General features: G+C 51.5%; 1 protein-coding gene across 1 annotated transcript in view; it reads left to right on the forward strand.

The window, feature by feature from the left end:
* The window catches only part of TTLL4 (tubulin tyrosine ligase like 4), a 48,982-nt gene extending 38,621 nt beyond the window's left edge, over positions 1-10,361 (forward strand). The window contains 14 exon segments of the mRNA XM_062192032.1: positions 46-122; positions 1,461-1,652; positions 1,732-1,814; positions 2,041-2,169; positions 2,524-2,646; positions 2,927-3,025; positions 3,353-3,487; positions 4,201-4,338; positions 5,562-5,664; positions 6,307-6,517; positions 6,659-6,729; positions 7,096-7,181; positions 7,953-8,038; positions 8,041-10,361. Coding sequence (XP_062048016.1) covers positions 46-122; positions 1,461-1,652; positions 1,732-1,814; positions 2,041-2,169; positions 2,524-2,646; positions 2,927-3,025; positions 3,353-3,487; positions 4,201-4,338; positions 5,562-5,664; positions 6,307-6,517; positions 6,659-6,729; positions 7,096-7,181; positions 7,953-8,038; positions 8,041-8,147 — 1,640 coding nt within the window. The 3' untranslated portion in view covers positions 8,148-10,361.
* Positions 10,362-25,772: the final 15,411 nt, after the last annotated feature.

A 25,772-nucleotide genomic window follows, 5' to 3' on the forward strand; every position in this document is an offset into this window, starting at 1 on the left:
GGCCTGAATTGCCAGCAGGACTGACTCCTTGATGTGTCTCGGTAGGGAATGACGACTGGTTGGGCTGCTGGGGCCACCACATGAAGTCTCCTAGCTTCCGATCTATACGAGAGCATCAGAAGGTAGGGGCCCTTTCCATGCCGTGGCCTTTGGACAGGGGAGGCCTGGAGGAGGGGTGTGTTGGGAGAGGGAGGCGGTGTGGCAAGAGGAGGATGACCACAGAGCTCAGGAGGGTTTTAGAGAAGACCCAGGAGGGCAGCGCAGTGTGAGATCCTATGGTTCACGAACACCCTCAGTCTAGCTGCCGTGTCTGGGGCAGTCGCCACCTCTGAAAGACACTTTCCTTCAGTGTGTCCTGGGAGGCACCGTCTGAGTTTACTAAGTTTCCTCTATAGCCGTTGCTCATCGCCTCCATCCCCCACCAACCTGAATATGTATAAAAGACTTGGAGCCTCAGGTTGGATTGAATGAGTTCTTTACTCTCAGACTTAACTAAAGAACAAGTTCTTTCCTGTCCTTGTCCCATAGACTGTCATGGAAACAGATGTAAAAATTTTTCTCAGTACTTATGATGGTCATTATGTCTTTTTTTTAAAGATTTATTTATTTATTTGAAAGTCAGGGGGCCAGCACTGTGGTGTAGTGGGTAAAGCCACCACCTGCAGTGCCAGTGTCCCATATGGGCGCTGGTTCGAGTTCTGGCTGCTGCACTTCCGATCCAGCTCTCTTCTGTGGCCTGGGAAAGCATTAGAAGATGGCCCAGGTCCTTGGGCTCCTGCACCCACGTGGGAGACCTGGAAGAAGCTCCTGGCTCCCTGCTTCAGATCGGCCCAGCTCTGGCTGTTGCAGCCAAAAACTGGGGAGTGAACCAGCGGATGGAAGACTTCTCTCTCTGCCTCTCTTCTCTCTGTATAACTCTGACTTTCAAGTAAATAAATAAATCTTTAAAAAAAAGAAAAAAAAAGAAAAAAAGAAAGAAAGAAAAAGGGTTACACATAGAGAAGGAGAGGCAAAGAGAGAGAGGTCTTCCACCTGCTGGTTCACTCCTCAGTTGGCAATTGGCCGCAACGGCTGGAGCTGCGCCGATACTTCTTCCAGGTCTCCCACGTGGGTGCAGGGGCCCAAGGACTTGGGCCGTCTTCTACTGCTTTCCTAGGCCATAGCAGAGAGCTGGATCGGAAGTGGAGCAGCTGAGACTTGGATGGCAGCGCTGCAGGCGGTGGCTTTACCCGCTATGCCACAGTGCCGGCCCCATGATGTCTTTCTTAATGAGTATTGTCTTAATCATCTTTTGGTGAGTAGCTAGCAGTTGGGTACTTAAGGCTCACTATATAGTGACAGAAGATGGGACAGCAACTTGCAGTGAGGCTGAGGGAGTTGGGATGGGATCGTGAGTCTTGTCATTCTCCTTGTGGTCTCACCTCTGCCGTCTCCCTCCTCACACTCCGTCCTTTCTGTAGCTGAACCACTTCCCAGGGTCATTCCAGATTGGGAGGAAGGACCGGCTGTGGCGGAATCTGTCCCGCATGCAGAGCCGTTTTGGCAAGAAGGAGTTCAGCTTCTTCCCCCAGTCCTTTATCCTGCCCCAGGACGCCAAGCTCCTGCGCAAAGCCTGGGAGAGCAGCGGCCGTCAGAAGTGGATCGTGAAGCCAGTAAGTCAGGGCTGAGGCGGGAGAACAGTGGGGTTTTCGGCTGAAGGCGAGTCTCATCTCCTTCCCACGTGACTTGCAGCCAGCATCCGCTCGTGGCATTGGCATCCAGGTGATTCACAAGTGGAGTCAGCTCCCCAAGCGAAGGCCCCTCCTGGTGCAGAGGTGAGCCTGTCTAGCCCACAGCCCCGCCTGCATCTTCGCACCTGCTTGGCCTCCAGCTTCCCTTCTCACCATGTTCTGCCCTTGATCATGGCAGCCAGGATCCTTCCTTCCCCAACTGTTTTGAGGTCTTTGTCTCGGGACCTGTTTGCTGGCTTTGCCGAGGCTTGGTTCCCCTCCAAGCCCCATCTCATCTGGCTGGATGAGAAGTGGCCTTTCCCCTCCGCAGGTATCTACACAAGCCCTACCTCATCAGCGGCAGCAAGTTTGATCTGCGGATCTATGTTTACGTCACTTCCTACTACCCTCTTCGAGTTTACCTCTTTTCAGATGGACTCGTCCGCTTTGCCAGCTGCAAGTATGTGACGGTGGGGCCGGGGCCACCTGACCACCTGACAGTTGGGAGGGCAGCGAGGGGACACCAGACAGACATGGAACGGGAGTTTTTGTGGGTAGTGAGGGGGAAAGGTGAGGAATGGGGGATAAGGAGGTTTCCACTCTGCTTAGCTGGGGAAGATCTTGCAGGACTGAGGTGGTGGAGAGGAGGGGGCGGAGGCCTTCCTGAACCTGCCCGCAGACATCCTTCTCGGGCCTTTGTGGAGCTGAGATCTGTGCACTTGTCCTTCACTGCCTGAGCCTTTGGGGAAAGACCGGCCCGTTCCCATTTGCTAGCTCGTCACCTTAACCTCTGTCTGCTCCTCCTCACTTCTAGGTATTCCCCTTCCATGAAGAGCCTTAGCAACAAGTTCATGCACCTGACGAACTACAGTGTCAATAAAAAGAATGCTGAGTACCAGGCCAATGCAGATGAAACGGCCTGCCAGGGGCACAAATGGTAATGAGGAGAGATCCCTGCGAAGCTTGGAGCAGTGCAGGAGGGTCCTGGGATCTGGGGGAGGCTTGGGGGTGGTAGGCGGAGGATTAACATAACACCTGAGATTGCACAAACACTTGTCAGTTCAGGATTGTGCCGTGTGCCTCCGTGTTCATCTCTGTTAACGTAGGTGCCAGGGGAAGAGACGAGGATACTTTGAGGCCTCTTGTTCCTTTTTCTTTCTGCTTCATTACTCATTGCTGGAGTATAACCCCCATTCACCTTCGTGCTCCCCCTGCAGGGCACTGAAGGCTTTGTGGAGCTACCTGAGCCAGAAGGGAGTCAACAGTGATGCCATCTGGGAGAAGATAAAGGATGCTGTTGTCAAAACCATCATCTCGTGAGTCACAGCGCCAGCCTGGGTGTGGGGCCTGCCGCTGCCACCCCCTCCCCCCCTTTCTCATTGGCTTCGCGCGGCTGCACTCCAGACTTCGGCCACACTGCAACTCAGTTTTGAGAACAGGGACTAGGAAGGAACGGGTAGAGTTAAATTCTGCCTGTTCACTGAACTTCGTCCCCAGGAGCTGGCCCTAGATCAGAGGCTCCTCTTCAGAGCTGCCTTTCCTGGGTTGCTTCTGCTGGCTCGTCTCCTGCCTCATTGGCTGGACACTCCCGGCAGGGCCCTCTGAGAAGAGCTGAGCTGAACGCTTCCTTGTTCCATGACCAGGTCAGAGCCCTACGTGACCAACCTGCTCAAGATGTATGTGCGGTGCCCCTACAGCTGCCATGAGCTATTCGGTTTTGACATCATGCTGGATGAAAACCTTAAGCCCTGGGTCCTGGAAGTGAACATTTCCCCAAGGTAGGTGATGTTCCTAGGACACTCCAGGAGTGTCCTTCCTGTATCCTCAGGATCCCATTGCCAACACAAACTTGTCGGCTGTGGAAAGAAAGTCCTTTCCTTCACTAGAATTTGTGTTATCCCTTCAAGATCTACGCGTTGTTGTTGTTGTCTTCAAACTTTCATGTATTTGAGAGGGCTCCCATCCACTGGTTCACTCTCCAAACGTGTGGAATGGCCGGGGTGGATCCTGGCTCGGGCCAGTTGAGAACTCACTCCAGGCCTCCCCCATGGAACCCAATAACTTGAGCCGTCACGGCTGCCTCCCAGTATCTGCATGAACAGGGAGCTGGAGGCAGGAGCTGGAGCTGGGTATTAGGCTCAGGCGCATGATGTAGGACATGGGGGCATGTTAACTGCTGGGCTGCACGTCTGCTCCCCGTGCTCTGTGTGCTTGCTCATTCACTCATTCTCTGATGTTTTCTCAAAGTTCTTTGAGACTTGAGACACTTTGTTAAATGTTCTTTCCAAGTCGATCCCTACTTCCCCTTCCTAGCAAACCAAGTAATTCACTATGTTTGGGATCAGAGACTCTCACAGTGGTACTGGTGCATTCGGATGTTGGAGCCCCTTTCGACCTGGGGAAGCTAAGGGGTAGTGGGACCACTTCAACCTGGACGTAGGGCCAGAGACCATGAGTGCTGCTCTGACCACTGTGCATCCTTTCCCCGAAGCCTGCACTCCAACTCTCCACTGGACATCAGCATCAAAGGCCAGATGATCCGTGACCTTCTGAACTTAGCAGGGTTTGTTCTGCCCAACCCGGAGGATGTTCTTTCTGGCTCCAGCAGCTCCAGCAGCTCCAGCACCAGGTGAGCCTCCCCGCTCGCTAGCAGCACGAGCAGCCCGCTGTGCTTGTGGGAAGGAGGGGGTTCTGGTGCGCTCTCCTACCTGCTGTCCCAGTCTGCCCGTACAGCCTGCTCGCCCAGCACTGCTGCTGCAGGGCTCCTAAAAGCACGTCTGGTCTTATTGCTCCTCTGCTTAGGACTCTCCACAGGGCCTAGGCGTCAGACTTACGCTCCTTATCTGGACATTCGAGGCCCCAGCCTCCTTTTCTCAGGCGCGTCTCTCTTTACTCGTCTTCATGGCCCCTGTGCTCTGACAAAACGGATCCCTCACAGAACCTCAAGGTTGGAAGGATCTTTAAGGGTCAGTGAGTCCGATCTCCTCTCTGAAGCCTTCGTTTCCTCTTGCTGTTCCCCTCTAGCTTCCTTGCCTCTGCTCCCAAAATGCCCTTTAGCCAGACCTTTCTGTTGTAATCTCTACTGTCCGTGAAAGCCCGCCTCCAGTCTGCATCTTCCTGACACCAGCTCAGGGTGTTCTTTCTCCTGTGTGCCCCTGAAGCACTTGGGGCCACTCCCAAGGGTGAGGAGCTAAAATCTGGCCAGTGCCTATGATATGCAAGGAAAAACCCAAAATTTACCCTCCCCGCAATCCTGTCAGGCTAATCGTAGTGTCACAGGTCACAGAAGAGGAAGTTGAGGATCACGGGGTTCAATAACGCATCCAGAGCCATTCAGCTAGAGTGGCAGGGACTGGGGTTTGCGTTCTCATCTCACTGCGCACACACTGGCTCATGCTACCTGCGCTGGCCTGAGATTTATCCTGCTGCCACCTCATAAGCTCCTTGGAGGCAAGGGTTGCTTTTGGTCATTTTTGTTTCACTCTCAACAGTGGTTGTAGTCATCCTAGAGGCACAGGTCATGAAGCAGGTGCACAGAGGCTAAGGCAGGGCCACCATGCCAGAAGGGCCCGGCTGGGCGCATAGTTAGTCTTCCCCGAGTTAAGTGAGACCCAAGTGAACAGCGGTCAGGCTGAGTCAGAGGCTGCCTCGTGCTCTGCCCATGCGGCCATGGCATTGGATGTCTGGGGGCTGCTCCAGTGCAGTCCCGCTTAGTGCGAGGCACCCCGCTAATCAGTGTCTCCATGCACCTCCGTCTTCCTGTGGGGGGCTCTCCCTGGGCTGGCCCTTCTCTCCGTGTTTGCTCAGCGTGGGAAGCTGCTGACCCGGGCTGTGTCTCCTCCCATGCCTTAGCCTGTCCAGCTCTCCCAGAGACAAGTGTCGAGTGGCCCCACAGCATCTCACTGCGCAGAAGATGAAGGAAGCCTACTTTCTGACGCAGAAAATCCCAGATCAGGTAGGAGATTGGTTTTACCCCTAATGCCAGCACAAAGATCTGTGTTCAAATGTTTGGGAGCCCAAAGCAACCCATTTTTCCTTTCTCTAGAGCAGGGTTTCTCACCCCAGGTCTGGGGTCACTGTGGCGTACAGATTAGTTGGAGTGTGTGTTGTTGTGGGAGAAAGTTGGTGAACTTACCACATTTTCAAGAACTACTGCTCTTAGCAAGATGCTGTACTGGCCCTCTCTTGTCAGAGCTGTAGGCCATTACCCTGTGGGTTTCTTTCCCTAAGAGGCAGAGTGAGACTGTAAGAGGCTTGTCCTTCTCAGAGCAGACAAGGGAGCCACAAATAAGAGTGGCAGACCTAAGGCTGGTGCCAAGTCTAAGTTCTGCAAGATCTTGACCCCATCCAACAAAGCACTTAACCTCAGAACCCTACTGGCTGCCTTGACCCCAACCAAGAGCGTCTTCCTTCACTAGCTGAGTTAGTAGACTTAAAGACAAAGTACAGAGCTGGTTCACACGGCTGGCTTGAGTCCCATGAGAGTCCTGGGACCCCCAGACCCCCCGCACTGTTTCCTGCCCTAAGTGACTTGATTCTCTGTCGCTGGCGCACACGTCCTGTCATATTCTCACGCTCCCTGTTCCTTGGGTCACAGGAGTTCTACGCATCTGTGCTGGATGTCCTGACGCCAGATGATGTCCGAGTTCTGGTTGAGATGGAGGATGAGTTTTCTCGCCGAGGTCAATTTGAACGAATCTTTCCTTCTCGAATCTCCTCTCGCTATCTCCGCTTTTTTGAGCAGCCACGATATTTCAACATTCTCACCACCCAGTGGGAACAGAAGTACCATGGCAACAAGCTGAAAGGTGATATGCCCTCCCTGCACACAGGAAGCCATGTTTAGGGAGAGATTTAATCCCAGTAGGCCTAGAAATGAGCCTCTTTGGAAAGAATAGACCAGCTGATTCCACCCTTTGAATTTCCAACCTCTGCCACTCTTGTTCTAGGAGTGGATCTGCTTCGGAGTTGGTGCTACAAAGGGTTCCACGTAGGAGTCGTCTCTGATTCTGCCCCAGTGGTGAGTGGTCTTGGTGTGTGTTGGGAGACGGATGTTCTTTGCCTAGGAGTGCGCTGTAGTTGGGTTGTAGGTACAGACCATCTCACTTGTTCTGTAGATCCTGGCTCTGTGTCTTAGGAATCTTCCCTTTCAAGTCCCTGGGTGCCTTCCTTTCAAGGATTAAAGAGTACTTTGTAGTCCTCAGCTTCTTACCTGATTCAGGAGAGAATCAAGGTGTTTACCCATGCAGGCCCAAGCCCAAGGGTAGAGAAGAGGAGAGCCCCATGATCCCTTAGGGTGGAGCTGGAAAGAAAGTCCCAAGACCCCACACACTGCTGCCTGGGTCCTGCCTGGCCCTGTTGGCCTCATTGCTGCCTTTATTCCTAGTGGTCTCTCCCAGTGTCACTTCTGACTGTTGCAAAGGATGATAGGACACTCAATGCCTTACGCCAGTTGGAGACCGACAAGCTGGGGTGAGTACCGCGTGACAAAGAAAGGCCCCTTGGCTGTGAGTTGGGGAGTGTTTTTCCCTCCTGTCTTCCCAGACTGTGACCAGGAAATCATCCTCCTCCAGTGGTTTGGTGAGAGTGTGGGAATCTGCAGCTGTAGTAGCCTCTTCCTGGGGGCTCCTGGTCCGCCCAGCAAGGCTGAGCACGCACCGTAGGCCACTCGCTGTGGGGAGTCCTTGGTGCTCTTGCCTCACCTACATTCACCCAAATACGCTCACACTTAGGCTCTCACGCCTTCAAATAAGTAAGAGATTTTATGGGTATTCTAGCAGTGTGCGTGTGGTCTACAGCACCGTAATGGAAATGCCTTGTCCAGACTCCAGAGGCAGACGGCACGTTAAAGGGCGGGCGTTTGGCACAGCAGTCAGAGCACCACGTGGGGGACTCACGTCCCATGGTAGAGTGCAGGCTCTGCTTCCCGTCCGGCTTCCAGCTGCTCCGTGTCCTGGGAAGTCAGCAGAAGGCGGCTCCTGGTACGTGGGTGCCTGCCACTCACGTAGGAGACGTCTGTCGTGTGGGCCCCGGCTTCAGCCTGGCCCAGCACTGGCTGTTGCAGGCATTTGGAGAGTGAACCAGTGGAGGGAGGAGCTCTGCCCTTTGAATAAAAATGAAAATAAATAAAACACAAAAGCAGGAAGGTTAAAAGGCTGAACAATAACAGTCAAGATCATTTTTTAAAAATAAGTTCAGCTCTGCAGTGTCTCAGCTGTTTCTTTCCCCACCTGTTCCCTTCAGAAAACACAGCTCCTCCGAGGGAAGCCCAGCAGCCTCTGAAGATGGGGCCACACCCAAGCCCAGGAACATCCAAGCTGGCCTTAGCCCAGGAAACCCAGTTCCTCAAAGCACAGTGAGGACACCAGCAAAGAGCCCAGCCTCCCCGCCCAGGCATTACCTGTGACCAGCTACCATGGGTGGACCTCGACACTTTGATCGTCTGCTTCCCAGGCCACCAGCTGCTGCGAGCCCACACCTGACCTGTGCACGGAACACCAGGGTCAGCTACCTCAGGGGAACCAACCTGCCGATCAGCCTGAGCCACCACCCCTCCACGTTGCCCCTTATCAGAGTATTTTTTTTGAAGTGGTCGCATTGTAGACACGGGCGTCTGGAGGAGCGGTGGTGATGGGGCTGGCCCCTCCTGTCTCAGCTGAGAAGCCAGTGGTGGCCGGGCAGCCTTATAAAGCAGGGTTTGGTTTCTACCTCCAGAGCCATGTGTGCTTTGTGTTTGGCCTCAGTGCAGTGGTTGAGTGGAGCCCAAGAGGAGAGAAGTTCCTGAACGGGTGTGGGCCGGAAGTCCTTTGTTCTTCAGTCAAGGGGTTTCCTCCGGAGGGCCTCATTTCCTCAGGCCTCCTCTCCACACCCCTGCACGCAGGATCCCGACTTCCTCAGTAGGGGGCAGAAGAGTCCAGAACGTGCTGAGCCCATCTCCTGTCACTGCAGTGTCTGCTCTTTCAGGCACCCACCCAGCCCGTGGCGCTAGGGCTCTGCGTTCTGGCCCCGTCTCGCTACTTGTTCAGCCTGCTAGACTCCCCTCACAGCTGTTACCTCCTCAGCTCCTGGCTTTCTGTGAGCTTTGTGAATTTCCCCGGCCCCAGTGAAGAAGCCCGGATAATCGCAGTTGCCATTAACTGTGCCCTGCGTCAAAGGACACAGTTCTTGGGGAGGGTGGGAGGAGCCGAGGCTTCCCACTCGGGCTGGCAGCTCGGTGGGCCATCACTGTTGTAGGCTGGCCTTCCAGACGCCTGCTAAACTCTTGAACTGAAAGGAATCTACCTCCCTCCCCAAGCCTAAGTAAACAGTGAGTGCTCAATAAATGCTGATGGAGTGAACTGTACATACAGAAATCTCAAAGGACTCGAGCGCCTGAGCCAGAAGTTCTCTCTCACCTGGGGGGAGGCACAAGGCTTAGAGTGGGGCAGAAAGGTGGTTTGCACGTGGACCCTGCTTGTCCCTAGCCCAGCACCTCCTATGGCTGCTGGCCTCCTCGAGTCAGTCCCTACAGTCGGTTTACTTAGTACTGTAGCCGCAGTGCACACTGGGAGCTAACCAGAAACTGGCCCCACATCTCCCATGGGCTGGTTTCCCCTTTGTGCATCAGACATCCAGGCTGGGCTGCTGCCATCACGGCCTCCAGTTACCCCATTTCTTCTGAACTTTGAAAACATGGAGATGAACCCCCGACCCCTACCCCGGCGGGCTCCTGATGTCAGGTGGTGAGTTGGAGTGGAGACCTGGAAAGGTCACTGAGAGTCCTGATACAGCGTTCAAGGATATAGAGTAGGGGAGTGGGCCAGGCAGTCCTAAGGTCATGTTGACATTTGTGAAGAAAGTGTGGTGGTGACAAAGTCCAGGGCAGCATGTGCCGTCCAGTCCTGAGGACTTCAAAGTCGGGCCACGGTGGCAGAGGTCCTTGCCGGTCCCGTCAGATCTTAGCTGATATCGTTGAAGGGAACTCCCTCCTGCCCTTCGTGGATCAAGCACTGAGTGTCGGCAGCCTTCCTATGGGGGAGCTCGCTGCCTCTTAGTCCGGTGCTGCCTGCTGGGTGCTGCATCACTCCCTGGGAACCAACCTCAGAAACCCTGCACAGCTCAGCCAGTCTGACCCAGATGGGGAGCAGTCCCCCAGGCGGGGACGCAGGGGCACCGGGGGAGGGAGGGCAGGACTTAGGAGACTCCGTGAGTGATGCAAGTAAAGTGTGTTTTGCAGTTTAAAACCTGTTCCCACGTGTGTTTTTATTTCTGCTAGGTGTGGTAGTCTGCTGGCTGGAGGAAGGGGGTTGGCTTTTGTATCATGTTTACTTTTCCCTTGGAGAGCAAAGCTGCTCTGGCTTATCGAACATTCAGCTAAATAAGGAATTGCTGAGGAGTATGGGGGGTTTTTTTGGGAAGTGTAAGTCGAGGTCCAGGGGCCGGTGTTGTGGCACAGCGAGGTAAGCCACTGCTTCTGTGTGGTGCAGGCATCCCACGTCGGAGTGCTGGGTCATGTCTCAGCTGCTCCGCTTCCCAGCCAGCTCCCTGCAAGTACGCCTGGGACGGCAGCGGAAGACGGCCCAGATACCTGGAAGGTATTCCCAAATACCCACGTGGAGACCAGCGTGGAGTGCCTGGCCCAGCCCCAGCCACTGTGACCTTTTGGGGAGTGAATCAGTTATGGGAACGTCTCTCTCTGTCTTCTCCTGTTGCTCTGTCTTTCAAATAAATAATTCTTTTTTAAAAAGTGCGGGAGTCTAGTAGAGTCAACACTTGCCACAGTCTATCCGTTGCCATCCTAACTTGGTAACTCACCCAGTGCCCGGTTGCAGGCAGGGCGGCGAGTGTCCAGAGACCAGGAGTGCTGTCCAGGGTGTTGGTGTTGCGATGGAGTAGGGGGAGGGGGTGGCTGCGAACTGGAGGTTACTGTTCCCGGGTACTTCAAATCCGCTTGGGATTGATCAAAACCTACGTTTCCCTAGAATGACTATTAATGAAGAAGTGGCTTTATGTCAGGAAAAGAGCGTAGGCCTTCCAGTGAACTGTACCACTGGCTCTGACCTTGGGCCTGCCAACTGACTCCTAAGTCTCCGTTTCTTCATAATATGAATACAGTACCTACCTGGCGGGGATGATGAAGACGGGAGCCAAGCGTAGTAGAAGCACTTAGGATGCAGTGGGTACTTGTGCATGGTCACTCCTTTTGTCCAGGTGCCCTTAGATAGGGAGAGGCGAGCTGGAATGGCGAGCCCTTTCCGAGGGGGGACGTGGAGCAGTGCTTGAGATGTTTTAGAAGTGGTGCGTCCAGAACACACTTAGCTGTGTCCCCCCTGCCTCCACCCCAGTGCATGCAGAAACACCAGCCATTTCCAGCTTGCTGTGACTGCTCTGGAGGAGGTACCTCTGGTTTCATACCTCAGAGTGCAAGTTCCCTAGGCAAGGGAGCACGGAGGCAGTCGCAGTATGCGGATCAAATGAGATGAGTCCCCAAGTTGTCCCAAGATGAGCTTGGGTAGAAAAGGGAGAGGAAGGAAGCCCCGAGCGTGCCCAGCGGCGGATGCTGAAGCTGGAGGCCTCGACCAGCAGGGGCCAAAGGACAAGGGTGTGCACCTGGAAACAGATTGAGGGACGTGGTGTCAGGCTGCCTCGCCAAAGGTGATGGTCCGCCCATCCTAGCCCCTCGGGCAGCTGACCTCCGAGAGGATCTGACGGTGGCGTTGGGGGTATGGATGCCAGGAACTCGCCCCTCCCCTCAGGTCTGGTATCACCCGTGATGACATCACCAGAGGCAGCTGGGGATCTTTCCCGCTTACTGCTAGCTACTGTTTAAATCCCAACTGCTTCGGGACTGGAAATGGTGGTTAGCAGGGCTGTGGGGCTGCGAGCTGCATTTCCTGCCACTTGAGGTTCTGACTCCGGGCCTGCGAGGCTCCCCAGAGCAGGATCTGCACACGTACCCCTACCTGGCATCTGTGCAGCTGCCTTGGACTTGGCCCCTTCGCCAGCTGTGGATCAACGAAAGCTGCAAGTAGTTTCTCCAAGATTTATTTGAAAGGCAAGGTAACAGATCTTCCATCACTGATTCATTCATTCCCCAAATGTCTGCGTAGCTGGGGATAGGCCAGGCTAAAGCCGGGAGCCAGAAACACCAACCTGGTTCCCATGTAGTTGTCAGCGACCCAAATACTTGGGCCATATTCTGCTGCCTTCCCTGGCACATCGTCAGGAAGCTGGATGGGAAGCGAGGTAGCTGGGACTCGACCAGCACTCTGATACGGGATACCAGCATTGCAGGCAGCAGCTTAACCCACCGAACACAGGGTTCGTCCCTGCACGCAGTCTCAGGCTGGCCCTGGGTGGAGGAATAGAGGAGGGATGCATGGTGGAATAGTTGTTTAAACCCACTTGTATCTTAATTATGCTGGGCTATGAGAGACTGCCCCAGGGAAGGAAAGCTAGCAAAAGTTTGAAAAGATGTTTATTCTTTTCAGGTTTCAAGCAGTAAACTAAGGATATCAAAGTTTACCTGGTGGGTTGTAATGGGGATTAAATAGGGGGGAAAAAAGGCACAAGATATCTAACAGAGAGCCTCAGTGTGTGAATGGTACAGAGTTAGAATAGATTCTGAAACAGTTCAAAAACCGCCGCCCAGAGCAGAGGTGTAGCCTAGCAGCTCAGGCGCCCGCGTGCCACACTGGTCTGCCTGGGTTCAGTTCCCTGCTGCAGCCTCCTGCCGCCCACAGCGGGGACCTGGGTTGAATCTCTGCTTCTGGCCCTGGGCCACCCTGGCTGCTGTTGGCCTCTGGGAAGTGAATCAGCATGAGCGTGGGCTCTCTGCCTATCTCTGCCTCTCAAACACACAAACCAAAAACATTTCTTCCTTAAAGTAACAGTAACAGCATACAGTTTTAAAATCCTACTAAAATAGCATGTTGTTATTGCAAAACTATGGTAAAATATATTTTGATTCCATTCATAGGAGAATAAAGCTAAAGATTTAATCAAGAGAATGATCTTAGAAAGCCTAGGGCCCTTATCTTTTTTTGTTGTTAGAAAAGTGAAACTAAAACTACAGTGAGCTCTCGCTTACACGCTAACCTGCCCAAAGTGAAAAGACAGAAAATGCCAAACAGCAGTGCGAATGTGCGCTAACTGGGGCTCTCACTGCTGGTGGGGATGCAACGCGATACTCTGGTCTCAAAAGTGAAACAGCCGCTTAACGCCTGGGGGAGCAGTTCGACTCCTGCAAACAAATGTTGTTAGCAGCCCCTCCTTCTAGAAGCGTGATTTGTTGTGGTATTAGTGTCTCCAACATTCTTGAGCAAGCTAATCCTAGCCAGGAGGCTATCTCAGTCTTACAAAGCAGCCTGGAAGTGGCCAGCGCTGCGGCTCAATAGGCTAATTTTCCGCCGGCACCGCCAGCACACCGGGTTCTAGTCTCAGTTGCTCCTCTTCCAGTCCAGCTCTCTGCTGTGGCCCAGGAGTGCAGTGGAGGATGGCCCAAGTTCTTGGGCCCTGCACCCGCATGGGAGACCAGGAGAAGCACCTGGCTCTTGGCTTCGGATCAACACGGTGCGCTGGCCACAGCGGCCATTGGAGGGTGAACCAACGGAAAAGGAAGACCTTTCTCTCTGTCTCTCTCACTGTCCACTGTGCCTGTCAAAAAAAAGTGACTGGGATGGGAGAATTTCCATCTCTGACATTTTTCTCTTTGATCCCAACCGTTTTTCTGCAGGCTCTTTTCACATTCCCACTATTGTTATCTTGACACCACTAAATTTTCCAAATTTGTTATATAAAACAATAAAACTCTCAAACATCAATAAATCTATGACTCATTAACTTGAGTTCTGAAGTTACGTAAACTATTACAAGGAAAACCATTCAAACACATTTCCAAGGTGCCACACAGCACAAGAACACATCAGGCCTCACCTGATCCTTCGCTAGTGGGAACATTCACCGTCCTCTGCAGAGGACGTAAAGTATCTGCTTCAGCCCTCACTTGGGGCAAGAAAAGCTGGTAGCAGCTTTTTTCCTCGGAGCAAACCTTGGAATCAACTCACATGTCCAACAAATTAATGAGTGAGTGAGTTGTGATCTATCTGTCCAACAGAATACTACAGTGACATAAAAATGGAATAAACTGACCCAGGAGCAGCACGGGTGAATCTGAAGAGCCTTACGCTAAATGGAAGCCAGAAACAAGACTGCGTGCTTACGGTTCACAGCATTGTGGGAAGCAGATCCGGGGTGGCATCTGGGGCAGTGTCAGGACATCCTGGCGTGGAGTGTCTGGCTTGGACTCCCAGCTCTGTTCTGGATTGCAGCTTCGTGCTAGTGAAGACCCTGGGCGGCAGCAGGTGACGGCTCAAATGGTTGGGTCCCCTCCACCCTTATGGGGAGACCTGGATTGAGTCGCTGGCTATGGGCTTTGGGCTGGCCCCACCCCAGATGTGGTGGGCATCTGGGGAGTGAACCAGCAGAAGGGAGACCTCTGTCTCTGCCTTTCAAATGAAAACAAACCATTCCTTTTTTAAATAAAAGGCAGATCACAGGTTGCCAGGGACTACTGATGAGGGGAACTAAGTGTGAAGGGGCCCAGGCATTCAGAGGTTACAGGCGTGGCTGTGCCGCTGCGTGGGGTTGAAGTTCACCACACTGTATACTGAAAATAAGAATTGTGTGGAGGTAGAGGGTTTTTTTTTTGTTGTTGTTGTTTTTTTTTTGATAGGCAGAGTGGACAGTGATACAGACAGAGAGAAAGGTCTTCCTTTTCCGTTGGTTCACCCCCCAGATGGCCGCTATGGCCGGCGCGCTGCACCAATCCGAAGCCAGGAGCCAGATGCTTCCTCCTGGTCTCCCATGCAGGTGCAGGGCCCAAGCACTTGGGTCATCCTTCACTGCACTCCTGGGCCACAGCAGAGAGCTGGACTGGAAGAGGAGCAACCGGTACAGAATCCGGTGCCCCAACCGGGACTAGAACCCTGGGTGCTGGCGCCGCAAGGTGGAAGATTAGCCTAGTGAGCCGCAGCGCCAGCCTATGAGGTGATTATTTTTTTAAAGCATGAGGAGATGCCATTTCATGAAGCTGATGCAATGAAAATCACAATGAAATGACACTAGAATAATTAAGATTAAAAAGGCAGCCAAGGGGCCAGCATTGTGGTCTAGCAGGTTAAGCTTCCGCCTGTGATGCTGGCATCCCATATGGGCACTGGATCGAGACCCAGCTGTTCTACTTCCAACCCCTTTCCCTGCTGATGTGTCTGGGAAAGCAGTGGAAGATGGCCCAAGTGCTCGGGGCCCCCACCACTCCCAGGGAAGACCTGGAAGAAGCTCTGGGTTCCTGGCTTCAGCCTAGCATAGCCCTGGCCATTGTGGTCATTTGCAGAGTGAATCAGCAAATAGAAGATCTTGTTCTCTCTGTCTCCCCTTTCCTCTCTCTGTAACTTTACCTTTCAAATACATTTTTTAAAAATTAAAAAAAGCAGCCAAGATCAATGCTGGAAAGGCTGTATAGCAACTGAGCCTTTTCTTTTTTTTAAAAAAAAGATTTATTTATTTATTTGAAAGTCAGAGTTACACAGAGAAGGAGAGGCAGAGACAGAGAGGTCTTTCATCCACTGGTTCACTCCCCAATTGGTTGTAACAGCTGGAGCTGCACTGATCTGAAGCCAGGAGCCAGGAGCTTCTTCTGGGTCTCCCACGTGGGTGCAGGGGCCCAAGGACTTGGGGCCTTCTACTGTTTTCCCAGGCTATCGCAGAGAGCTGGGTCGAAAGTGGAGCAGCCGGGACTCGAACCAGCGCCCATATAGGATGCTGGCATTGCGGGTGGTGGCTTTACCTGTTTAGAGCCATAGCGCTAGCCTCAGCAACTGAAGCTTTTCATACATGACTAGCGAGCGAAAATGGTGCAGCCACTACTAATCACGTGCAGTTTCTTACAAAGGTAGCGTGTACTGCCCCTGGCTTGGGAATACCACTCCTGGGTTTTCTACCCCCAAAATGGGGAAGACACGGAACCATGTCCGCCAACAATGTTTATCAAAAACTTTATTCCTAACCACAAAAAATTGTGATTAATTCAGATATCTCAGCACACTCATGGGAGACCCAGATAAACTGATATGAACTAACACTCGGGGTGGGAGGGAAGGAGCGAACCAGTGATTTCTGCAGCTCAAAGCGTTACACTGGTTGAGAGAAGCCAGACACAGATGAGTACATCCTGTGTAGCTCTGCAAGCATCAGAAGAGAGCAGCTAGCCTACAGAGAGTGAAATCAGAGCTGACGTTGTGTCTGGGAGTCAATAGTATGAGTGGACCTCAAAAACTCCATGAAAAAGAGGAATTAAACTCCTGCACTTAGGTGCAAAACAATTTTGAAATCCAGGCATGGATTTTTTTTTTTTTTTTTTTTTTTTTTTTTTTTTTGTGCTATACCTCTGAACTTTTTGAAGACCTCTCACATAGTAAGAAAGGGGGCCCCGGGACTGGCATTGTGGTGCAGCAGGTTAAGCCACCGTATGTGACGCTGGCATCCCGTATCACAGTGCCAGTTCCAGTCCTGGCTGCTCCACTTCTGATCCAGCTCCCTGCTGCTGTGCCTGGGAAGAAAGCAGATGATGACCCAAGTACTTGGGTCTCTGCCGCCCATGTGGGAGACCAGGATGGAGTTTCTGGCTCCCGGCTTCAGCCTGGCCCAGCTTTGGCTGTTGAGTGCCTTTGGACAGTAAAAGAGTAGATTGATTCTCTCGCTCTCTCGCTTTCTGTCATTCTGTCTTTCAAATAAATCATTTAAAAAAAGAAGAAAAGGGACACGAGTAATGGCAGTGATCTATTCGTGATTTAGGTATTAGTTGCATAGTTGGCCTGGGGGAGGGGTGGGAGTCGCAGTTCAGCTGGTCACAACCCCATACCTAGCAGTGGGGATCCCAGCCAGGTCCGTGCCGTGGTAGTGGTGTTACCAGCCTTGATGTGCAGCTCTCTGGGTGGTACATTTTGAATTTGAAGGGCTGATGGACATCCCAAGTGTGGATGATGCTTTGTGGCAGAGGAAAGCAAATGTTGTCGTTGGGAAACTGACTCAGGCGCGTCCGTGGGCTTAGGAAGTGGAGAAGCTCAGCAATCACCTGGAGACTGCTGCTGAGGTCAGCAGCACTGGCCCCTCCTGCCCACCGCTTCCCTCTCCCACCTCCCTCTCCCGGGGGAAAGGCCCAAATCCCTGCAGATGAAAGAACTTTTTTTCTGTCATCCATCTCTGATCTAATGCAGTGACCTTTCTAATGAGCTGGATCTTTGTCATTAAGAATCTCATGATGGGGGCCGGCACTATGGCATAGCAGATAAAGCCATTGCCTACAGTGCTGGCATCCCACAGGGGCACCAGTTCAAGTCCTGGCTGCTCCACTTCTGGTCCAGCTCTCTGCTATGCCCTGGGAAAGCAGTAGAAGATGGCCCAAATCTTTGGGTCCCTGTACCCTTGTGGGAGACCCAGAGGAAGCTCCTGGCTTTGGATCAGCCCAGCTCTGGCTGTTGCAGCCATCTGGGGAGTGAACCAGCAGATGGAAGATATCTGTCTCTCCCTCTCTGTAACTCTGCCTTTTCAATAAATAAATAAATCTTAAAAAAAAAAAAAAAAACTCAGCATGGTGGGAGGGGGTCTCATGTTGTGGTACAGAGGGTTAAGCCGCTTCCTGCGATTTTTATCTCCCATATTGGAGTGCCAGTTCGAGTCCCAGCTGCTCTACTTCCTATCCAGCTCCTTGCTAATGCACCTGGGAAAGCAGAAGATGGCAGAAGGACTTGGGTCCCAGCACACACATGGGAGACCCAGATGGAGTTAAAGACTCCTGGAACTTGGGCCGTCTGCTGCTGCTTTCCCAGGTACATTAGCAGGGAGCTGGATTGGAAGTGGAGTAACCGGGTCTTGAACTGCGCTCATGGGATGCTGACATCATAGTTGGCGGCTTAACCTGCTGCACCACAATGCTGGCCCAGCAGCTGAGACTTTTGGCAGCAGTGTATCAAGGTTCTGACTGAAGTAGAGTTAACACTTGTGTATTTATGAATTTAGTGTTTCTGCCTTTATTCATTTGTCTTTTAATGTTAGTCATCGTAGTGGCAGCACAGCGCTATCTCAGCGTGGCGTCACATTGTATTTCCGGGATGGTTAATGTGGGAGATGGTGGTTTCCAAAGGTGGTGGCATGCCACGTGCAGTCTACAGCTGACCTCACTGCTCTCCCATTAGCAATCAGAGTCTGATTTTCCTCCCCTTCAGTCCAGGGTGACTCAGCTGACCGACAGAGCACAACAGGTTTCATGCTGTGTCACGTTTGAAGCTGGGTCATAAGAGATCATGCACCTTCTGCCTGACTCACTGGAACATTCCCGGTTGGAGCCCCGCGCTGTGGGATGGCGAGTCCTACTGCTCTGAGGCTGCCATGCCTCAGTCCCCGTGGAAACGCTCTGAGTCTGAGTCATGCGCTGCTTCCAGATTCTTCCAGCTTGCAGCTTGGAGTCTTCCTAGCTGAGGTTCCAAAATCAGAACAAAAACAAGCTGTCCCCCTGCTGTGCCCACTCCAAATTCCTGACCTGCAGAATCCATATAACAGAATGATTGCTATCTTAAGTCACTAAGTGGGCAGTTTGTTCCATAGCAACAGCTAGAGCCTACGTTTTGATTTTAGTTCATAGTGCTAGAATGTTCTTCAGCTCCACTTCTTGCTGCCTTTTACATTATCCTTGATGTTCAGTTCAATTCTCCACGTATTGCAAGGCTTCCGAAAGCTCCACTTTATCTTCTGGAAGCTTTTCTCCTTAGATTTTCAGACTCTCACTGTGTACAGCCCCAGCATTTGGCAAAAGTCCTCAGGGGGTAGCTGGCCGTGAGAATGGGGCCTTGTTTCTGTCAACATTCCTCCTGGTGTCTCTGTCCCCTCTGAATGGCTCTCCTAGAGTGTGAAGCATGGACTTGCAATGTCCTGCCTGTTCCCAGCATTACCAAATGCTCCCACCATGAACCTGCCTGGCGGGATCAGCTACACATGCCTTCTCTCCAGTGCTGTTCCTTGTAGACTCCTGCCAACCCAAATGTGGTCCATGGGCCAAATAGCTTGTCTTCACCTGGAACTTTAGTAGAACTCCAGAGTGTCCAGCCCTACCCCAGGCCTCCTGGGTCAATATTTACTGCTCATTTGTTGAAAACAGGGGCTGGCGCTGTGGCTCACTTGGACAATCCTCCACCTGCGGCGCCAGCATCCCGTATGGGCGCCAGTTCTAGTCCCAGCTGTTCCTCTTCCAGTCCAGCTCTCTGCTGTGGCCCGGGAAGGCAGTGGAGGATGGCTCAAGTGCTTGAGCCCTGCACCCACATGGGAGACCGGGAAGAAGCACCTGGCTCCTGGCTTCAGATCGGTGCAGCTCCGGCCGTAGTGGCCATTTTGGGGGTGAACCAACAGAAGGAAGACCTTTTTCTCTGTCTCCCTCTCTCACTGTCTATAACTCTACCTGTGAAATAAAAAAAAAAAAAGTAAAAACAAAGTACTGGTTACAGGTTAAGCAAGACACCTGATGCATTATAACCATGACCATTCGTTAAGTGAGGAACTCCCTTGCCTGTCATCCTCACGACAGTCTCGTGCAGTTGGTATGTATGAGTGAATTCTTCTAATTTAGCCATTGAGAGCTTGAGGCTTATTCCAAATCAGGAAAATTTCCCAAAGTCTCACAATGAGTGGGTAGCAAAGTCAGGATCAGAACCTGGGTCCCATGACTATATGTCCATATAGCCTATTAAAAAAAATATGTATTGGGCAGGCGCTGTGGCGTAGCAGGTAAAGCCACTGCCTCAGTGCCAGCATCCCATATGGGTGCTGGTTCAAGTCCTGGCTACTCCACTTCCAATCCAGCTCTCTACTATGGCCTGGGAAAGCAGTAGAAGATGGCCCAAATCCTTGGGTCCTTACACCCACATGGGAGACCCAGAAGAAGCTCCTGGCTCCTGGCTTCGGATCAGTGCAGCTCCGGCCATTGCAGCCAACTGGGGAGTGAACCAGTGGACGGGAGAGCTCTCTCTCTCTCAGCCTCTCCTTCTCTCTGTGTAACTCTGCCTTTCAAATAAATACATCTTTAAAACAAATTTATGGATTATCATCTACTTGAAAGGCAGAGTGATGGGGAAAGGGGAGAGACAGAGAGAGAGAGAGCGTCTACTCCCCAAATTGTCGCAATAGCCAGGGCTGTGTCAGGCCAAAGCCAGGAGCCAGGAACTCCATCCTGGCCCCTTACATGGGTGGTAGGGACCCAAGTACTTGAACCATCATCTGCTGCCTCCAAGGGTGCATTAGCAGAAACTGGATTGGAAACAAAGTAGCCAGGACCCAAACCAGCGCTTCACTATGGGATGCAGGCATCTCAAGTGGCATCCTAGCCCACTGGGCACAGTGCCCACCCTATCTTCTTTACTGTTGTGCAGTTTTTCTTGTTATAAAGAGATGCATTTTTTAAAATGCTTAGCACAACATACAGAAAAGTATAGAAAAAAGTCACATAATTTATCACCATTATTTATTTATTTTTTGGACAGGCAGAGTTAGACAGTGAGAGAGAGACAGAGAGAGAGAAAGGTCTTCCTTTTTCAGTTGGTTCACCTCCCAAGTGGCCACTACGGCTGGCGCGTTGCGGCTGACGCAGTGCGCCAATCCGAAGCCAGGAGCCAGGTGCTTCTTCCCGGTCTCCTATGCGGGTGCAGGGCCCAAGAACTTGGGCCATCCTCCACTGCCTTCCCGGGCCACAGCAGAGAGCTGGACTGGAAGAGGAGCAACCGGGACTAGAACCTGGGGTGCCGGCGCCGCAGGCGGAGGATTAGCCTAGTGAGCTGCGGCGCTGGCCTATCACCATTATTAACTTTGATATGTCTTTCTAGTGAGTATGAGATCAATGGTTGAAATTTTTTGTTTTAAAGGATTTATTTACTTGAGAGACAAAGTTACAGATGCAGGGACAGAGAGAGAGAGGTCTTCCATCTGCTGGCTCGCTCCCCGAATGGCCGCAACTGCTGGAGCTGGGCTGATCCGAAGCCAGAAGCTTCTTGCAGGTGCAGGAGCTTCTCGAGTTATCTTGTACTGCTTTCCCAGGCCATTGTTGGGAGCTGGATTGGAAGCTGAGCTGAACCCGTGCCCATATGGGGTGCTGGCACCACAGGCGGATGCTTAACCTATGATGCCATAGCACCGGCCCCTGAAATGGTCTTATAACTTGGCTTTTGCTTTTTTTTAAAATATTAAAATGTATGAGAGAGAGAGAGAGAGAGAGAGAGAGAAATAAAATACTCATAATGGTCTCTCTCTCACTATCCACTCTACCTGTCAAAAAAATAAATTAAAAAAAAATACTCATAATGGACTGGGAGCTGGGAACTCAGTGTAGGTCTCCTTTGTGGTGGCAGGAGCCCAATTACTTGAGCCATCACTGTCCCCCCCCCCCCCCCGCCATTAGTAGGAAACTGGAGTCAGAAGCCAGGCCAGGGTGTTGAACCCAGATGCTCTAATATGGCATGACGTCATCTTAAGTGTCTGCTCTCTTTTTGTGTATGTGTTTTTTAAATATAATTTATTTATTTGAAAGGCAGAGTTACAGAAAGGGAGAGACAGAGAGCTTCCATCAGCTGGTTCACTCTCCAAATGGTTGCAATGGCCAGGGCTGGATCACACTGGAGCCAGGAGCTTCCTCTGGTCTCATGTGGGCACAGGGGCCCAAGCTCTTGGGCCATCCTCCACTACTTTCCCAGGCACAGTAGCAGGGAGCTGGATGGGAAATAGAGCAGGTGGGACTAGAACCGGCACCCATGTGGGATGCCGGTGCTACAGGCGGAGGCTTAACCTGCTACGCCACTGCGCTGACCCCAGGGGGTTCTTTTTACCTGAGCAACTGACCCGATGCAGGAGTCGAGGTTGGCTGTTGCATCTCATTCCCTTCAGAGAAAGGAGGACACAGCAGCCCGCAGACATCACCCATGTTTGTTTTGTAACAGCTGAAGTTCAGATGTATGATGAAATAGAAAAAAAAATATGTGCTGGCTGAGAGCCAGCGTTTTCTGCTCTGAAGAGTGGAAGTCCTACCAGGGAAGCCAAGAAAATCAGTGGAGACTCCCGGCTTCTCATCCCTGGCTCTGACCTTCCTGGCAAATCAGTTGTCACCTCTGCCCCTCCGATTCTTCTTGTAAAATATTAGCGTATGGGGCCAGCGCTGTCCCACAGCAGGTTGAAGTCCCAGCCTGCAGCACCGGCATCCCATGTGGGCGCCGGGTCAAGTCCCGATTGCTCCACTTCCCATCCAGCTCCCTGCTAATGTGCCTGGGGAAGCAGTGGAAGATGGCCCAAGAATAGCGAAGAAAGTGCAAACTGGCACCTACTGGTTGGTTTGGACCAATGAAAACTTTCAGAGTGTTAGCCACTTTCTCTTGAAAATTCTGACTTCTGAGGTGGGCATTTGGCATAGCAGTTAAGCCAGCACTTGAGACGCCTGCACCCTGTACTGGAGTCGCTGGGTTCGAGTCTCAGCTCCCCTTCCATTCCAGCTCCCTGCTGATGTGCTCAGGCTGAAGTGACACCTTGACAGCAGGGACTCCATCTTGAGGAGGCACCCCCCACTGTGAGATTCTGGTCTGCAATTATGATCTAAAACTCAGACAATGACGGTACACTGCACCCCACTTGGCAGAGCAGAGAAACTCCCTAGCAGGCTGGCTCAGGCTTAAAACAGATACGCTGCACCTGGTTTAATGTTAAGACTGTAATTTGCCTATAGTCAAGGCTGTAATTGATATTATTTTCACCTAGGCCTTGGGTCAGCTTGACCCTAGCAAGCCTGTATTCCCCCTCCCCTGCTTGTGGATTTTGCCTGTATAAATCCTGTTGCTTTGAGCTTCGGGGCCGAGAGTTCTTTAGGGCATGAGCCCACTCTCCACCGCTGGCAATAAAGGACCAACAAATGTCATCAATGTGGGGCTCCCCTGTCAGCACTCGCTCAGGCACAAGACATTTGGCTCCCTGAGTTCCAGGCTTCTGGCCTCAGCCCACAGTAGAGCAAATCCAGCAAATCCCCGAGCTGTTGTTTGATAAATGGTGCTGGAATACTTCGCTATTATTCGGACTAAGACCCTAGGTCACACAAAAAAACACAAGAAATTTCAGATGACTGAATTGCTAGCCACGAAAAATACGCATGTGAAAAACAAAGCTAGCAAGTGTAAAGTACAATGTGTTTCCTCCCTAGTTATCTTGGGGTAGTCTAGGCAGGATATGACACCCAGAAACCGTTAAAGCAAAAAATGCCAACACACCCTCAAAACACCCTAAATACAGTCCAGAAATAAGGGACAAAGCGCAGGAGAAAACACTTGTAGCAGGTGAATACTACCCTCTGTAAATAGGAACAGAACCAGAACACCAACAGACAATTAGAAAAGACAAACCAATTGGAAAAATAACCAAAGGATATAAGGAATTTGTAGGAAAAATAGAAATGAGCTGTAAGCATGTTTTTAAAAGCCATCAGCCTTCATAATATTTTTTTAGGAATTCACAACAGGGTCTCAACATGATCTTTTTTCACCAAAAGATGAAAACAGGGGCTTATTGACACATAGAACATCTGGAAGAATCTGCACCAAAGTAGGAAAAGTGTCACGTGGAGGGGGTCACGCTACAGGGGCCGGAGCAGTCCAAGGGGGCTCATGCATCACGTGTATTAATCATCTGGCAGTTCTGCTGGGAGAGACATTGATCTGTGGGATGTAAGTAGATCAGCGATCGGCACCGCCCAGCCAGAGTGAAGCAGTGAACAAGCACAACTGGTTCCCCCTGGCTCTCCACTCAGACATGACCCTTGCCCTCCCCGCCACACTCCACTAAAGATATTCATACCTCGTAAAAGACTCAAGAGACCGCGTTAATAGGACATGCGGACATCACTTTGGCAAATAAATTTTCAGAAAGTTTTTTTTAAAAAACGTCCTTACTGGCCAGCGCCATGGCTTAACAGGCTAATCCTCCGCCTTGCGGCGCCGGCACACCGGGTTCTAGTCCCGGTTGGGGCACCGGATTCTGTCCCGGTTGCCCCTCTTCCAGGCCAGCTCTCTGCTATGGCCCGGGAAGGCAGTGGAGGATGGCCCAAATCCTTGGGCCCTGCACCCCATGGGAGACCAGGAGAAGCACCTGGCTCCTGGCTTTGGATCAGCAAGATGCGCCGGCCGCAGCAGCCATTGGAGGGTGAACCAACGGCAAAAAGGAAGACCTTTCTCTCTGTCTCTCTCTCTCTCTCACTATCCACTCTGCCTGTCTTAAAAAAAAAAAAAAAAAAAGTCCTTACTATGTGACATCTTCTGAACAAGCCACTTTATTTATTTATTTATTTATTTATTTTTGGACAGGCAGAGTTAGACAGTGAGAGAGAGAGAGAGAGAGAGAGAAAGGTCTTCCTTTTTCGGTTGGTTCACCCCCCAAGTGGCTGTTACGGCTGGTGCATTGCAGCCGGTGCACGGTGCCAATCTGAACCCAGGAGCCAGGTGCTTCTCCTGGTCTCCCATGCGGGTGCAGGGCCCAAGGACCTGGGCCATCCTCCACTGCACTCCTGGGCCACTGCAGAGAGCTGGACTGGAAGAGGAGCAACCGGGACAGAATCCGGCTCCCCGACCGGGACTAGAACCCCAGGGTGCCGGTGCGGCAGATGGAGGATTAGCCTAGTGAGCTGGGGCGCAGGCCCAAGCCACTTTAAAAAATAAGGTATTACGTATACTTACTACAAAAACTCCCAGAGAGCATGGTGTGAGGGACGACCCCTGGTCTCTTTGCCACAGAGGCAGCCACAGTTCTCGTGTGTCTACCCTGAGACAGTCGGTCCACGGGCAATCATCGGCAGTTATGCAACAACTGAATAACACGATTCTGCATCTTGGACTTTTTTTTTTTCTTAAAGATTTATTTATTTTATTTGAAAGCCAGAGTTACAGAGAGGCATAGGCAGAGAGAGAGGTCTTCCATCCACTGGTTCACTCCCCAGTACAGCCAGAGCTGCACCCATCCAAAGTCAGGAGCCAGGAGCTTCTTCTGGGTCTCCCATGCGGGTGCAGAGGCCCAAGGACTTGGGGCATCTGCTGCTGCTTTCCCAGGCCACAGCAGAGAGCTGGACCGGAAGTGGAGCAGCTGAGACTTGAACTGGAGCCCATATGGGATGCCAGCACTGCAGGCGGCAGCTTTACCCACTACTTATGCCGGCCCCTACATCTTGGACTTTTTAATTGAAAATATGTATCTCAGAATTTGTTGTATTATCAGCATATGTAGGGTTGTATCATTGCTCTTTAAGGCTGTAACAATTCCAATGCATGAGTTAACCATGATTTCTTTCACTAGTCCCCTACTGATGGGTGTTGATGTTGTATCCAGTATTTTCTTTATCTTTACAAACTGTGATAAATATTCATCTATATTTATTATTTTGTAAGTGTATAAGTACATGGCTGGAATAAATCCCCAGCAGTAGGTTTGCTGCTCCTAAAAATTTGAAAGCTCTGTAGCAATTTGCACTTCCTTAAACTGTGATGGAGAGTTTGTTTCCCAACACTCCCAACTACACAGTGGCATCAAACTTTTGGCCATTGTGGCCATTTGTGGAATAAACCAGCATACAGAAGATCGATCTGTTTCTGTCTCACTCTTTTTCTCTATCACTTTACTTTTCACATAAATAAATAAATAAATCTTTAAAAAAATTTAAAAATTGCGGTGCAGTGGGTAAAGTTGCTGCCTGCAATGCCAGCACCCCATACGGGTACTGATTTGAGTCCTGGCTACTCCACTCTCTCCCCCTCTCTCATCTTCAAATAAGTAAATAAATCTTTAAAAATAAATAAATAAGTAAAAATGTTTACAAAATCTAAGAAATTAAAAAACTAGGGACGGTGTTGTGGCGCAGCAGCCTGCAGTGCCAGCATCCCATACCGATGCTGGTTCGAGTCTCAGCTGCTCCACTTTCCATCTAGCCCCTGATAATGCACCTTGGAAAGCAGTGGAAGATGGCCC

Source organism: Lepus europaeus, chromosome 1, assembly GCF_033115175.1.
Source record: "Lepus europaeus isolate LE1 chromosome 1, mLepTim1.pri, whole genome shotgun sequence".
In the NCBI taxonomy this organism is placed as follows: domain Eukaryota; kingdom Metazoa; phylum Chordata; class Mammalia; order Lagomorpha; family Leporidae; genus Lepus; species Lepus europaeus.